At 41.6% G+C, this 17,194-nt stretch overlaps 1 protein-coding gene across 1 annotated transcript in view; it reads right to left on the bottom strand.

Moving 5' to 3' along the window:
- The window catches only part of ENO4 (enolase 4), a 29,096-nt gene extending 17,663 nt beyond the window's left edge, over positions 1–11,433 (bottom strand). The window contains exons 1-5 of the mRNA XM_063131578.1: positions 11,257–11,433; positions 7,523–7,651; positions 6,566–6,756; positions 5,192–5,325; positions 1,088–1,257 (exon numbers count right to left, since the gene is read on the bottom strand). Of these exons, the coding sequence (XP_062987648.1) occupies positions 1,088–1,257; positions 5,192–5,325; positions 6,566–6,756; positions 7,523–7,651; positions 11,257–11,433 (801 nt within the window). The remainder of the gene's footprint in view (positions 1–1,087; positions 1,258–5,191; positions 5,326–6,565; positions 6,757–7,522; positions 7,652–11,256) is intronic.
- Between the last annotated feature and the right edge of the window lie 5,761 nt (positions 11,434–17,194).

Raw genomic sequence — 17,194 nt, 5'->3', positions numbered from 1 at the left:
CAGTTCAGACATGTTAGTCAATGCAGTGTGAAAACTCCACTCAATGGTTGAGTTTTTAGGAGGTACTCCCCACACAACAGCTGCTTTCAGACAACACAATAGTCAGTGGTAGGTTAATAGCCAACTCCAGGGTTGATTATAGAGGGGTACTCCCAACACAACATGTTCCTACACAACTGTGTGGTGGTTGGGGATGGCGTTGAGTGGACTAATAGACTGACACAGACCCTATCCCCACCCTCCCTCCTCCGTCAGTCCTCCCGGTGCTATCCCAGCAGCGTCTGTGAGTTGTGCCGGCTGTAGCAGAGCAGCCAGCACAGTTTTGGCCACTCTTGCCCAGGAACTCTGTAGCCAGCTGAGATAATTAATTTAACCCTGCATAATAGTCCACTGAGCCTAACAGACAACACAATAACCAACCATTGACTATTTAACCAACAGTTGACTACTTAAACCACCACTGACTATTGTGTTCTCCAAACGCAGCCAACGCCTGATTGCTCCACTTAACTTGCTAGTCAACCACACTTTTAAATTAAGTCCACATAGGGCAGTACCTGAAGGATCATAAGATTGAAACAAAATACCAAGGGGCCCTTGCCAGGCCACGAAGGGCATCCCTTGCATGCTACAAAAAGACAGCATAAATTAGAGCAGCAGCACACCAGATTAGGGTTAGGTCCTGGTTCTAGCGCAAAGACACCCACCGAGCTCTTTAAGGCCAGTCCCATGGATTCTAGCTGCAGAGAGTCTGGGCACAGAATTAAGCCAATCTTGCTTAATACTTGTATTAGAATATGATTCTAAGTGACATTAAGTAAAAGGTTCTGCATATCTTAGACTACCAGTCTAGCCATCTTCCTGACTGCTTCTTATTCTCTTTTTTTATGCTTTTCATGGTTTTAAATTTTGTATATTGGTTTTTAAATGTTCAATGTTTTTAATCTCTGTAAACCACCCAGAGAGCTTCGGCTATGGGGTGGTATAGAAATGCAATAAATAAATAAAAATTAAATTAAATTAAATTCCCATCCTGAGTAGGGCAACCGGAGCAACTTGAGCAAAATGCCAAAATCTTGATGAATACCTGATTGTGTTTCAGCGAAGCGATATGTAAGTACAAAGGTACGTCACAAATAGTCGCAGCAGTCTTTGCAACACCAAGTGATATACACCCAATAGCCATGCTGCCCATCACTACAGGTTCAGTGGGTTCTGCTGGCAGGACTGGCTTCTCTGGCAAAGAGGCCTTCTTCCCTGAGAAGAAAAATATATATGTTTGCATGGTTTTCTAATTACATTATCAACATCACAGGAACAAGTTATATGTTGGCAACTGAATACTTTATTCCAGCTTTCCCTGACCTGGTGCCCATCGGATGTGTTGGGGATTATGGGAGTTGTAGTCCTACACAGTTGTGGGGCACCTCGTTAGGAAAGGCTGCTTTATACTAATGCTGTGAAGGAAATTAAGGATAAAATTATCAGACTCCCTATTCTACAGCAATCCTATTGAGTCAAAGAGACTTCTACAGCAATAAGTGTTTTGAGGTCTGCCGTCTGTCATGTCTAACCCTACTGTCCCTGTTTTGGGAGAAGATGTTTCAGGTAATTAATCAGAATCAGATTCAGAACTAGAAGACACAGTGCCAGACACCAGCCAGCCTGTACCAGTGGGGGAGGAAGCTCTCACGGGCGATTCCCCAGCTGGGAGTCAGCCCTCTCCAGAGCTTATCTCCTCAAGGCCAAATCCTACACACTCAGTGGGAAGTGAGCTTTCTTCCGGAGGTGAGCATCCTGACAAGCCAGCTGATGCTAGGGTCCGCCGGAAGCTCAAATGCGCGGGGCAGAAGGAAGGCGTGAGAAAGTTGGTTCAATTACGCCAGAACCTGCCTCCGCACCAGGTTCTCTGAAGTTACGGGCGTTTGGGAAGTGGCTTCCTATTCTTCTTGAGTGGACAATTGTCTTGCTTAGTCTGCATAGTTTTGCCTAGGGGGACGTTTCCAAGAGGTTAGGCTCTCTTAAGGTAGAAGAGATGTTTGTTGCTTAATAAAAGCTTTGTGGATTACTTAGCAAGCCTCGTCATTTGCCTCCCATCGAAAGCAGTTTTCTGAGAAACACGACACCATCCTAACTCTGTTTTAATTAACCCTCCTCATATTTAGCCAACTAGTTTTCTAACACTAATTTCCTATATTTTAAGCTTTCACCATCTCTGTTCATAGATGTAATAATCTGATAACCTCAGCACTGAAAGTTTGTTTCATTCTTGAATTGAACCCTTCTCTCTTTTCCCATTTTTTTTTTACATTTTGCCCTTCATCTTCCAACACCCTTAGATCTAGACTTTCCAAACCACATTTTACATGCACATAACTCAGAATCCAAGTTACGTTTTGAAAATTACTCAGCTCCCACTTAGGTACCTTAATAGCAGCTAGAATTTTGTGGCACAGAACGTAGCAACCATCAACTCCTACTGTGACATTTATGTCCTCAAATCCTTATCATCCAATGGTTTACTTTGATTCCCAAATAGGAGCTGGCATCTTTTGAAAATACGACACTAGTTGTGGGTGCTGAGCTCCTTTGAAAATCTGACCTTTAATCCAAGCACTTAACAGTACTTTTGAACAGCAGAACATAAATGCCCCCAAGTGCGACTATGGGGTTCTATGTAGAGACACAACTAAAGAGGTCTTTAATTTGAAGCACACCATAGATTTGAACTTCCTTACAGCCAGAATGTGCACAGTTAAGGAAAATTATGGATGATGTGTCAAACATGAAGCAACAGAGTTAAACAGGATATGTGCGCTCCATAGGTTCTCAGAAATCAATTTAATTCTCCATAAAATGGCAAGCTCTACCTTTGGAAGCTGAAAATCCTTTCTTGCATCAATTGAGATTGCTAAAACTCTAATTACTTAATATTTTCCTCAAGATTTTTTAAAAATGTTTATTTTATATTCACTAAGAGTACAATTCTAAATCCTAAACACTGATGGCTAGGTTAGGATGGCATATTAATGCCTCTCCACTGTGGAGGCCACCACTGTGCCCAGGTGAATGATCTGAAATGGGGTGAATGCCAGCTGAAAGTTCTGAAATGGGGTGTTACATGTGTAGGGTGGAGCTGGCTTTGAATTCACTGGACTCAAAGCTGCTCCGCTTCTCAAGACAGGCTCAATCTGATTGTGTCAGTTACACAAGTCCTGGAGCTGGCATAGCTAACCCCAGTTTGCTGCCAATAGGAGAAAATCGGAAGTATATCAACATGCCAGATTAAAAAGCCCAATGAAACCATCTCCATATGCACACATTTTGCCTTGGCTGGCACAAGCCACTCAAGCTGGGGATGAGGTGGTAGATCTGCTGCTCTGTTCCTATCCAGCCCTTCTTAGGATTGCTCTGTAAGATGTCAGCGCTGAGAATTAAAAGTAGTGATGCCGGCAAAACTGAGAATTAGGCGGCTTGTCAGTCAAATCTACTATGTTTGTAATGCTTCCATGTGTACTGAATTTGGGTAGCTATTCAACAAACTTCATTATTCAAATAGAGATTGATTAAAAGCACCTAAACTTCCTGTAATGCCCATGTGACATGTCCTGGAGTGGTCACATGGCCATTCCAGGAAGTGTTTGCCAGGCTAAAACACTGTTTAAAGATAGCCACACTGCCACAAACATAAACAAAGCTTTCATAAAGCTCTGAATACTTTAGAAAGCCTCTTTTCCTCTTGCTGCAGCAAGGTTATCTTCAGATTTAAGTGTTTCAGCTCAACATCAGGGTGCATCACTGGGACTGGTTTTATGGGCATTTCAGGAAGAGCTGTCTGTCTGAAATGCTATCTCTGAAGACAGCTACACTTGCTAGGAACAAGGTGTTTCAAAGAGAAAAGAAGAAGAAGAAGAAGAAGAAGAAGGAGGAGGAGGAGGAGGAGGAGGAGGAGGAGGAGGAGGAGGAGGAGGAGGCAGGAGGGGAGCAATGCAGGGTGGGCTGGCTGGCAGGCAAGGAAGATATCTGTGTTTCCGTAATTCGTATATACAAAATTAGAATTTGGAATAATGGAGAATTTTCACCCAAGGTTAGACAGAAGAAGTTGAAACCTAACAAGCAAATTACGATTTCTGTTGGGGTAACGTCACCCATCACTAACTAAAACTACTTAATTAGTGATGTAATGGAATTTGTATTGAAACATTTGCATCTATCACTGAAAAATATTTATAATTCTGACAACTGTAGATATGAAATGTTAGAGTAAACGTCTATAGAAACTTTGTCTATTGGCAGGTATAGAAATGTAATAAATAAAAATAAATAACTAAAATATAAAACATTCACATTCCCCGTCTTTACCTAATAATGGAACCACTCACAGTAACTATAAAAAAGGCTAGTGAGAATAGCAGCACTTATGAAAGATATTTGCTCAAGTTCAACATGGGATAATGGGAATCATTTTCTCAAATATTTGCAATAAACGACCCACATGATTTTCATGCGGTTTCCATGCATGAAAAATTGGTGGAGGATCTTATCCCAGAAGACGTGACAGAGCCCTGTTTGGCAACTAGATCAGCTGGCAGGCCACCCTAAAGCCAAGTAGTACGGCAAGGAGGTGCCTTTAGCACCCTTTTGTTGTGTTGTTGTCCTGCCAAACTTGACCAAATGAACATAAGCCTAACAGCAACAGTTGTGCTCTTCCATATCCTACTATTAATGTTATACTTGATAGATTGAACTAAACACGCACAGGGTGATAGGATAGGTATTCATGAGTCAGGACATAGAATGTAGCTTGATGTTTAGGTAATATACATTTTGCATCAAGCCAAGGAAGGAGAGATGGAATCCAAAAGCATTTAGTTCAGTGTCTTTTCTTTGTCGGTGGATGGAACCCTCGTTTCTGGGCTTCACATGATGATCATCACCTGCACACCATCTTCAACTGCCTTGGCTTTACTTGGAACCACCTTGCAGTGTGATGTGTGTGTGGGGGGAATAGAAGCAAAATTCCAAAAACTAGTAGGATTAGGTGAGATATTCTGTACAGACTTCTAACAAAAGTATACTCGGGACAGCTATGCAGCATGTTTCCGTAGGAAGAGAAAAAGCTAAATGCCATGAGAGAAACCCTTTTAGGAAACTGATATTGTCTTTACTAATACAAATTCCATTCTGTAACCTGGTTTGTTTGATTTCTTTTTCCCAGATGGTGCTGTAGCAGGTTGAGAAACAGGAAGCACTACTTCCTGGTTTTCTTTTTCTTTTTCTTCCCTTCTTTCCTTGTCTTCTTCTGCTTTGTTTGTAAAATATTCACTGTGATAAAAGGAAATGACATGAACACTCCATACTTAAGAACGTTTGCATTCTCTTCCCCTCCTTATTGTTTTATTATGATTTTATTAGAATGTAAGCCTATGCGGCAGGGTCTTGCTATTTACTGTTTTACTCTGTACAGCACCATGTATATTGATGGTGCTATATAAATAAATAATAATAATAATAATAATAATAATAATAATAATAATAAAATCGCAGATGAAATCCTTCTTGACATACACAAAATATTAAACTGAATATTTTAACTCTGTCCTTTTTTATTTTTACGCTTGGTTTTAATTTCTGTTATTTGATGTATTCTCTATTTAAAAAACTGCTTTGAGGGGCCCTAGCATTAAAAGTGCATTAAAATGTGTAAAATAAATACATACAATAAACAAAGGGCTAGTGTGAAATGACAGGTTAGGATAACAGTGCAATGTTTTTACTTTTATACATATTTATAAGAGTGAGAGGGGAGAGGAGGAAGCTAGGGGGGATATATACATTTTAAGAAAAGATAAGCATAAACATATGAATAAATAAAGGCCAGAGTATGGTCGGATCCACTTCCAGGTCCATAACTAATAGATTGCAGGAAGTGGTGTCTTTTAGTCAATCTTATCATGCCCCAAATGTACCATAATGAAGCTGAAATGTAAAAGGTGTTGTGGGGATGCTATACCTGGGCGAGACTGACTTAAGCAGTAGGTATCAGCCAGTGCAGAACTAATGCAATCATATAAATCTAATCCAGTCCCTTCTTTAAGACAGGTAGCTAAGCACAATCAGCAATCTGGAACCTAGCTTGAACCTAAATGTGTTGCTTAAGGTAGAGTCTGCGAGCAATCTCGCTTCTGTTCCTGTAATGCATTCAATTCCACTTATATCCTTAATTTTCATCCATGAATGCATTCAAACCCAGCTACCCACATGTCTGTTTACCCTCCCTCTTCATTTTTGGTACCTATGCCTCTGATCTGTTTTGCTCCTTCCATTTCACCACCACTGAAGCGCACTTCTGACTTAATGAACTGTAACAAGATTTGCTGGCTACTAGGCAGATGAATCAGATAGATAATAAAATTTCTCTGCAGCTATCAAACCAGTCATCTCAAATCCTTAAGTATACTATATGCTGGGGACTGAATCCCACAATTGTTGAAATTACAATCTAATGGAATTTCAGAAGAAAAAACAGACTGGACAATAAGCACAATAAATATGTGAGACCTACCCTAGCAGTTCATCAACATTATGTTGGTCAGTAGGTTGAAGGCCTCTGAGCATTTCATTCAATGATTTGTTTATCCATTCAATTGCTGTACTTATAGATTCATATCTTTCCTTTTCATCGGCATCAACTGTTTCTGGTGAAGCATTTTCAAGAAATTCAGCATGAGAAGAGATCATGCTGGAACAAATTCTCTGCAAAACAGTATTTAAAGATACGCTTACTATTGAAAATTCACATAATAAACATAACATTGAAATTATTTTCTGCTAAAGGCCTATTTATTATTGATGTATGTTTGAGGTTTGTTTCTTATTTTATTTATTTTTTGCTTCCACTGACAAATATAATAAACTCTTCACATTTCAAGTATTTCACTAAGGTATTCAAAGATATGTTTTTATCACTACAGTAGAATTCTTCTATTCACAGCTTTCGATTTCAATTTTCTTCACTCCTTATAGTTCTTTGTTAATGTAAGCAGCGCTGTTTATGTGAACATTTGAATACTGCAAATATAGCTAAATTGTATTGTATTATTTATCCTTTGATTCTCCCTTGAATAAACCATAATACATATTTTTCAATAGGTAAAAGACAAGCTGACTGGCCTTAATCTTTACATTCAATTCACTAAAAGCCTCAAATGTGGGATGTTCTTCTAGAGGTGTGGACTGCACGGTGGTCCCAGTAATGATCAGCACCCCGCCCCACTTCTGTTATTTAGAAGAAAAGAACAACTGGACACATTAAAAAAACATTCATGCATTTAATGTCAAGCCTAATTTGCCCAAAGAACTGCCTCCTAGCCTCACCATATTGCTCCAACAAAGGACAGGGTTTGCTCTAAGTTTATACAGGCTCACAGACAAACTCAATTTGGGGACCACTACTTCTCTCCAGTCTGCCAGTCGGGCATCACTAATTTAGATACAGAATTAAGCACACCGCAGCTCATACCTTGTCGCAGTCCCTAACTCGGCAAGACACTTCCACTTCTAATATTGGTCGACCAGTACCATCCAGCACCCGTTTTCCAACTAATTTGCTTATCGCTGGTGGCTTTGATAATTCAGAGAAGTAGTTTGCCTTGAAGATAACAATTATTTCAATTAGTATTCATATCTTTAAAAGAAGATTTCTTTGCCATTAGTAAACAATGGTATGCATTTGCTGAAGATTTAACAACCTTCTCATTTAGTTGCCCATTCTTGTACCCATGGCTTGGGTCCATACCAATTATCATTGTGGTCCTCAACCCACTTTTAAATCCTGATGTAGCCCTCTTGTTTTTCATTGGACAACGGTTATTTATTCTAGAATGTGTTGCTGGTAAACTACCATGGTATTCATTAATCTATGGTAAATAAAGCCACAAGTGACAACAGTCTCTGTGTTAGATTGTACCACCTGCATTGATTCTGCTGGTTCCTAGCCTGCCATTTGGACTAGTATATCCTCTTCCATCATGGATTCCATTGTCCCTACTAAGTGACAGACCAAGCAAAGGAGCACAGGGTAAAGTGGCTAACTGAAGTAGGTCTGAAATAGAGCAGATTCAGAAGCCCAGACAGAACTACGGGAACTGATGCTGAGAGTGGGGTCTCAGGTTCAGGACCACGGAGAGCAATCCTGCAGTTAAGGTAAAGACACATTACTCCAGTACTGGCCTAGGACAACTAATAGTTTTATAGCCAGGCGTGTCCTACTAGGATTCCACCTCCACAAGTGCTACACCCAGCTTTTAAAGCCCAGTGCCCTTTCTCGTAGTTGCTAGCTTCTTCTTGGGGAGTGGGAGCGGGGAATGAGGGTCTGAGGAGTCAGGAGCTGGTTGGAAAATGCTTCCCAGGGCCTCTTTGCTCACTGGAGTAATCTGAAGTCCACTCCTCAGTCACGGAAGTCTGCGGCACCTCCAGGGGATTGAGTGGTTAGGGTCCAGGAACCAAGGTGAAGAGCCCCACTGGGAATTGTTTCTGATTCCTTAGTAGTGGCATCACTGGAAGCCTCAGTCATCAAGGGTTCTTGTTCCTATTTCATGACAGACTATGGATAAGCACAATTCCTGCCTGGCATTCAGGAAAATGCTCCTTCTGGAAGTACACCGAGGTATAGTATGATGCTTTGGAAGATTTATTGGATTCAAATGTGAGAGACACAGGCAGGGGTCTGCAAATGTTGGCTGTCTTTGATAGCTGGCCACAACTGGTGTTTGCCATAAAACTGGGCCTAATCCTGGAGGCCTTTCAGGAGTGGGGATGGATGATCACAAGGTTTTGTGCTTTCGGGATTGTCCGCCAGTGAGTTTTCCTGGAAGTAAAGGAGAGCCATTCTCGGGCACCTTTTTTTTACAAGCAGAGACATTTACACAACTGCATGGGCACGATCCTGTGCGAAGGTATGATTTAAAACACACACACACACACACCAAACTTGGCGCTGGAAGGCACCGAGAGCCTTCGCAAACATGGTGAAAATGCTCTCCCCCTCACTCCCAATGCCCTGACTCTCCCTGCATAGCTCCTTGCCCATTTCCTGAGCCCCCGTACTAGCGTGGAAGAGGAAGGACCCCGGGAGGGAGAGCTAGACCACCTGCGGACCTCACTATTTTCCCAGGACCAGAGGGAAAAACGGGACATAAGCAGTCTCACATATCCTGGGAGAACTGTGTGGTCATCCCTGGTTCACCCCATGATCAGCTGTGCATCATTTGGACCTGCAGGGACAACCTCGAGTCCATCCCGGGATAAATGGCAGGTGTAGATTAGGCCCTGATTCCCCCTGCAGAGGGAGGGGCAGGGTCTTGTCTTTTTTTTTGACATCACACCATCCTTATGGCCCAATGCAATTGGGGGTTGGTACCCGTCCTCTTTCTCAGCACTGAACTGGGAAGTAGGGTGAGGGTTCTTGCCTGTTGGATTGACACTCAGAAGGTAGAGAGAGGTCTCACTGCTTTCTAAGTATCTCCAAGGCTCATCATATTGACAGAGGAAGTGCCTATCTTTCTCTAGCCACTCAGGAGTTCTCCCAGATGCTGGACTTGACAAGTTAAAAGTTGTGCTTTCCAATGACAAGTATATTTGTGATCCTTGGACACAGGCTGTAGTCTTTAAACATGTAAGAAGCTAACTGGGAGGCCTGAGATAAAACACAATCAAAGTAGGCTTATTTTGAGTATATGAATATAAATGAAATAAAAAGATACAAAAGTGAGCCTTGGGTTAGGATGGGAAAGAAATCTAGAATAAAGTATTGGTGTTCTGATCAGATTGGGTATTCTGTACAGAATGGGAATCATTATTGCTGCCGAGGTATATTTGAACTACTAAGTATGCCTGGGGGAGAACACTTCATGATGATGTGTAGTTCAAATTCTACAGATGCGTAGCAAAATAATTTGTTGGGGGCTGAAGGCACAGCAAAAAGCAAATGCAACAAACAAGACAAAATACAGGTAGCTTTACATTTTAAGAATTCTTTCATTTATTATAAAATTTTAAGAAAATTATATTTACATTTTGATGAAATCTTAAATGTGCCAAGTGCTTATGGACATGTCAATCATCCCAGGGTCAGAATATGGGAAGACAAAAGCAGGTTTACTTAGCACTACAAGATGGGCATGAATTCATATACATGTACAAGTACCATGAGCCTCTGTATGAGGCTTTTTGTACTATCTGAAAATTCAGGGTTAGGCAGCACAATAGCGTACACTTTAAGTGTCCCAATTTTCTGGTATCTCTCCCTGGAAAATCTCTCTTTCTCTCTCTCTCTCTCTCTCTCTGTGTCCCATTTTTGCTTCTTAAAATGTTAACATGAGTTGCTACTTTTGGCATTCTTCCGAGTTCAGCTCTCTCCCCCATGGCCTCTAGAAATGAAATCTTTGAGTGCTTGGGCACATGCAGGTCAATGCATACACATGAACACTAAGACACCATGCAGTATGCAGCCTGCATGTACCAATAGCATACCACCACTGGCTTTTCTGCCTCTGAATTTAGAAATGAGCCTTTGCCCACAAAGGGTGATGGTGCAATGCACCCCTTAAGTTTGGCAATCCTACACACACACTTCACTTCAATTTCCACGTGGGCTCACCCTTTAGTCTAACATGGCAAGCCCACAAAAAACAAAGGGGCATATGGCACCTTAAAGACAAACACATGGTTATTATGGCATAAGCTTCCAAGCATTTCCCATAATAAAAGTGTTAAATCTTTAATGGCACATTCTTATGTATGTTTAGACAGTTCTACAATTCCCAGCATCCCAGTATGCTGACTGGGGCACGTGGGAACTGCAGATTCCCCCCCCCCCCTTTTCAACATGCATAGACAAGTCTGATTATATTTTTCAGGGATTGAACTCAATGTGACTTACTTCTGAGTAGACATGTATAGGATTGGGCTGTGGGACTTATTAAATGGGGACCTACTTCTAAAGAATCATGCATAAGATCATCCTGTAAGCGGCCATCCTATAATTTCAGGAGATCTGTCCTTCAGGCAGCAGCACTTTGGAGGACCTGCGAATGGGATGAGCCCTACCCATTCAGTGAATGGGATTTCTTTTTGCGCTCCCGCCTAACCTCCCACCTCATTCCCATCACCCCCGTTGCGCCCTAGGTATCCTCTGAGAGCGGAGGAAAGGCGCATGCGTGCATTTCGGCGCCGGTACGCAGGGCTTTAACGTACCAGATAGCCATAGAAGTCTACGGGGCGGTGGTAGAACATGGTGTTGAGCACCTCCTCCAGGCGCTGCGGGACTTCGTTGATTCGGTAGTACTCCGCAGCCTGGTGTTTGAGATCGGCATCGGCGAACCGTCGCCGCTGCTGCTCCACAGCCCCAGCGCCGCTTTGCCGGCACGACATGGTGAAGCGCCCAGAGGCCGTTGCGTGGAGACGCGGGGACGCGCAGCTCTCCCGCCGCCTTGAGACATCCAGCTTCTCGCGGGATCTGGCGCCACGTGACCCTCGCTCCTCTCCCTCCTCCAATAATCCGGGGGCGCTTGAAAGGGGCCCCGCGTTGCCCTGCCGTCGTACTCCTCGGGCCTCTCTTCAGCTCTTTCGTTAGCAATTTCATTCTGCCTTTGCGGCGCTTTCTTAGGCTGCTATTATTGTGGGCCAGCTTACCTGGCGGTAGGCCCCGTTGAGCTCAGTCCGGGGTTTGTTTGTTGATTATACCGCTCAATCCATAAGCCAAAATTGAGCTGTGGACAAAACAGCTCAATGTCGCACTGCTAGGGCCCAATCTTGTTTAGACAGAAGAAGAAAAGTCCTACGACTCCCAGCATTCCCTTGCCAGCCATGCTTTTTAATATGTATATAGCTAAACATGCATTGTGCCTTTAGTATCTCGGCTGCAGGGTAGGGCTCATCTTCTCTTTGGCATCTGTAGAAAATGGATTGTAGTTTAGAACAGGGTTGGTTCCAAGTTATAGGGTGTGGTGTGGCCAAAGTTCTCCGCCCTACCCCACCCCACTTCCCCTTTGTGCTCTCCCCACTCCTCCATCCTCTGCCTTGCTGACCTTCCTGTCATGGTGCCCAGAGAAAGAGTGCAAGCAAGTGAACTGAAGTTATTCCTGCTGTGCGGCGCACACCTTCCAGCAGGCTCAATCCTCCACACCACCTAAAGGTTTAGCATGAGCAAACCGACCACTGATGGCTGCTCATTTGCGCTCCCCCTCTGGGTGGCCCAACAGTGGGGATTAGGCTCCCCGTGCTCCCTGCGGTGGTGTCCAGAGAGAGAAAGGCTAAGCAGGCAGCAATAAGAGCAGCTTCTTCGTCTTCTCCCTCTCCTATGCTTTTTGTCTGGAAGGCACAGCAATGTAGATTAAAGCCAATTGGCTTAATCCTCAAGCCAACGGAAGAAAAGGCAAGCAAGCAGAGGTGGCTTGCCTTCTCTTTCCTTGAGCAGCACTGTTGGGTCTAATTCTGCCCGCAGAGATGACCAGAAAGCTCCCAGAAGCCTTGCTCTCACTTGTTCCCATGTTCTTTTTGGGCATTACTTGGCCCAAGACTCACCAAGCCTGCCAGAGAGAGAGAAGACAAGGGCAGGGCAGAAACAGCTTCCTCTTCCTGTTGTTCACTCATTCACCTCCACTCTCCCTCTGTGAAGATAGGACCCATGCTGCCAAAAGAGACAGGATAAACGGTCAGGCAGATGCTCAGGTTATTCTTTAGGCAGCAGGGATCAATACTCTCTGCTGCGCTGCAAAGAGGCAAATGAGTTAGCGTTGGCAGTGACTGCTCCTGCAAAGAGCTGCCTCCTCTCATACATGCTCTGTTTTTCTCTCTGGGGAGCTCCATTGGGTCCCACTGTCCACACACTGGCCCTGTTCAGAAGACACCTTAAACCATGATGGTTACAGCTTTTTTGTTAACAAAAAAGCCCTAGCCACCGTGGATTAAAGTGTCTTCTGAACAGGGCCACTGTCAGCCAGAGAGGGTTAGTAGGAACAGCCACTACTTTCTCTCACTTGCTCCTTCCTTGCACTTTTTTCTGGGCGGCAGGGTGGGCCCAATCTCTACTGCCATTCCTTCTAGCAGGAGAGGAGAAGCGAGAGATTAGAGACAGTAGCAATGGCTCCTTGCAGTTGCCATGCAATTACCCACTTGCTGGGTCAGCTGCCCACTGCCTGAGTCTGTTGAGGCTTTGAGGACAAGGAGGAAAAGGAGATATTGGAGCATTGGTGGACACTACTGACCCCGGCCCTGGATTGGAAACTTCTTGCATCTTCTGAAAGCTCAGAAACACTGTCAGACTGTTAGAAACTGGAGAGTACCACCAAAATGTACTTACAGATGATCAATTAATGTTCTTGTCTACTGGTTTGACCTGAATTAAATGCACATACTGACGAGTGGGACCTGCATGAAAAGACTGCAGGACAAGTCCTCTTGTTCACTCTTCAAGTCCCTCGGTCATGCCCTTTCCCATGATACTCCATTCCATCCCCCCCTCTCCCCCACCCTTTTTTGGTCACCCGCACTACAGTCAGCATTATGTGTTTCCTGAGCATGCTCAGCCCTTATTGGATTTTTTGAGATCTGTCATGCTCAGGATTATTTTTCTTTTTTAAAAAAATTGTACATTTGCAAACCTTGGAGTTTTATCAAGCTCGCTGATACCTCCCTCTTGTACATGGATGGTGCTGTTTTGGCTACTCACCTCCGAACTTCAGAATTAGGCAGGTTTATTTACTTGCATTTTTAAAGCCCTCAAGCATTTCAGTTTTAAAAAATGACAATAAGGAAAGTGCCCCCTTCCTACAGGGTAACATTGCAGTCATTCACTTTGGGGATGTGAAGGGGGGTGGAGTGTGTGAGCCCAAAGTTTGATGCACCTCATTCCCATCAAGATAAACCACAGTTTATTATGATGTTTGAATTGATATCTCTCATTCAATTTTATTATGTCCCTTCATGCGATTACTCTTTGGCTCAATTGTGGGAAAGAGGTATCCTAGATCTATGTTTGAAAACACACAGCTTTTTACACACATCAGAGTAAATTACACAATGTAATGTTTTCATACGAAAATGGTTTGGTTATTCAGTGTTGCTGTTGAGCCCATATATGTTATCTTTCTTGGCCGTGTACTTGAACTTCTGCTACCTTAAACATTTCCATCTATAAAATGGGGATAACTTCTTAAGCACCATTTGTTGTTGCATACAAGAAAGGTCATAGAAAAATCCAGTCTTAATCATATTTATTTATCAAGCCTGAAAATATTAATAAGCATGCTTTAAACTGCTCTTTTTATGTATATAAACTGCACATTACAGAAAGCTTTGCTTAGAGATGTGTAAGGCCCTTTTATTTTTGAACACAGAGTGTGTGTTGTTTTTCAAGACTTCTTAGAGGTTGGTTATGATCTTTATTGCCACAAATTTTCTAGCAAGTACCTTTTAGGATCAAAAAAAGACGCTTTGAACAACAAAATTGCTGAAGATTACCATCCTGAAAGGGACACAGATTACAGCTTGCAAAATGTCTCGCAAGGATAAAGCAACCAAAAACCCCTCCTGACTTTACTTCTGTATTTAAAAACCCTCTACTTTTGATGAAAAGAACATTTCACAATCTAAATGATCACTTTTAGCCTGCAATTTCCCCACAAAAAACTTTCACTTTGTTACTTTCTTCATTCGTAATTTTGTTGAACTAACTGAAAATGGATACACTTAAAATGCTGTTAGCTGTATACTTCCTCAGATCTAAAATCAATGTGCATGGACCTCCCTCATTGTATGTTCACGCCAGTGGGCTGGGAAGTAATGAAGAAAAATCTTCACTGAATCATTTTCTTTTCCTTTCACATCCTTTCTGAAATATCACAGTACCGCTCCAGGGAGTTAATCCCTCTTCATGTCTCTGTATTCACCAAAGAAGTTTCTAAATTGAAGAGACATTCCTTAAAGGAGGTGTGATCATGATTGCTGTGTATTGCTGCATCGCACAAGTTTTCATTAAATTGCTGAAAAGTCCCCTACAAACTCTTATTGAATTCCACATGTGTTCTTATGAAGCATGGGTTTGGTCTACTTCTTGATATGTGTTTGTAACAAATTTGAGTTTATCCTTTGAATATGCCCCAGTTTGCAAGAAATTATTGAATTTACATTGAATTCCAATTTACAAAGTATTATTACACTTTCCAATGATCTAGCAGGAAATTTCATTCCATTATCATATGATTTCATTATTATATTATTTTATAATTAAGAAATTAGTAATCCAGCAATCCAGATAGATTTAGGAGATATTGCCTTCTAATTTTGTGTGAAGATAATAGCTCATTTTTTAAAAATGTACTAGTATACTCATTTAGGCAAGGTGAACAACTAGTTATTGGGGTTGGATCCAGACTTAGGCATATTTACAGTAGAACTATTGAAATCAGTGGGACAGGTTCCATTGATTTCAATAGGTCTATTCTAAGTATGAATAGTTCTAGTCCAGATGAAGTCATAGGCATCTAGCCGCACACAACTGCTTGCCACAGTTGGAGATATACATCCATATTAAATGATGAAATCAGCTGATCCATTGAGGCTTCTGGAAGAGCATAACAATGCAAACACCCATACAAATACAGATCCACATGTGCATCCACATTGATGGTACATGCAATAGACCATTCCTGTGCATGGTTCTTCCTTCCTAGATTGTGGAAGTGTATTTAATGTCTATAGCTCTTTTTCTGTGGCTAAAAAGCATATTCAAATTTGTTTCACATCCTACATTATGATGTTGGCAGTTTAGATTTTCCTCTGTAATTCTGCTGAATTGAGGATTTGACTCTGGGAGAGTAGTTTGATTGTGGTTTTGAAAATGTTTATGGATATCCAATAATTTGCAGCTTATTGTCTTGTCAGTGATCATTGGCATGACCCAGTCAAGCAAATATAGTTTTCAAAAATGAGTTCCTACATGTACTTATGCTAAAACAGAACAGATTTATAGTGGGATCCTGTAATATTCTGTAATTGCTCAGAAGCAATACCCATTGTTTGCAATGGGACTTATTCTCTGGTAAGTGCATATAGGACGTCAGCCATAATATTACATTTGCCAATTAATTACATATAATTTTTGTTACTTTGTTACAGCTTCCTAAATCAATATTTGTGCAAGACAACATAAAATTACATTGATTGATCAAGATGAGTATTACTTCTTTTGTTATCTGTAGTTTTATAACATATTTGCTATAGTTATCTGAAACTAAAATCTAATATTAGCTGATAGCTATAAAGTGTTTTAGTATTAGGCATTCCTGTTCTCAGCCACATAATAATTCTTCATTGACCATGTAATTATTACCATCCTTCTGGAATATTTTCATTGCTTGTTTTTACATCATCCTGTTTTGTACCTCTAAAAAGAGTAACAGTGTGATTCTATAATGTCTACTCACAAATAAGCCCACTGAGTTCAAAGGGACTTACTCCTAGGTATATAGGATTACAGCCTAAGTGAAATTAAGGCAATTTATGTTCCTCCAGATGTTGTGGCCTACAACTCCCATCAGCCCTAGCCATCATAGCCAATTGAGAAGGATGATAAAAGTTGTAAACCAAAACACCTGGAGGGCCAATTGCCCATGCCCGAGTTTAGGCTAGATTTTCACATGGGCAGGTATCATCAGTTTCTGCTATTGTTTTAATTACTGGATTATTAGATGTTTCACTTATTTTTTTGTCAAATTTATTTATTTATTTATTTAATTTTTATACTGGCCAATAGCTAAAGCTCTTGGGCAGTTTACAATTAAAACATGAATGCAACAAATCAGATCATAATATAAGTTATAAAGGTTTTTTTAAAAAAAGCTGTATAAATATAAAACCAAACTAAGTTACAACCCAAGGAAAGCCTGCCTGAAAAGATATGTTTTCAGGAGGTGTTTAAAGAATGTTACATTTTCCACCTCCCAAACCGTACGAAGGAAGATTTTCCAGATGGTGGGTGCTACTATAGAGAAGGCCCACTGTTGAGGTTCTTCATGGTAACATTCTGTTTGTTTTGGAAAGATGAGCAAGACCTCCTCTGAAGATCAAAAATTTCATCTTGATGTATATAAGGGAAGGTTTGCTAGTAGTTGATAACTGCTCAGTGGCAGTT

The sequence above is a fragment of the Elgaria multicarinata genome, chromosome 8 (assembly GCF_023053635.1).
Source record: "Elgaria multicarinata webbii isolate HBS135686 ecotype San Diego chromosome 8, rElgMul1.1.pri, whole genome shotgun sequence".
Lineage (NCBI taxonomy): Eukaryota > Metazoa > Chordata > Lepidosauria > Squamata > Anguidae > Elgaria > Elgaria multicarinata.
The sequence above is the reverse complement of the archived record's forward strand: the minus strand, read 5'-3'. Positions and strand labels throughout refer to the sequence as shown.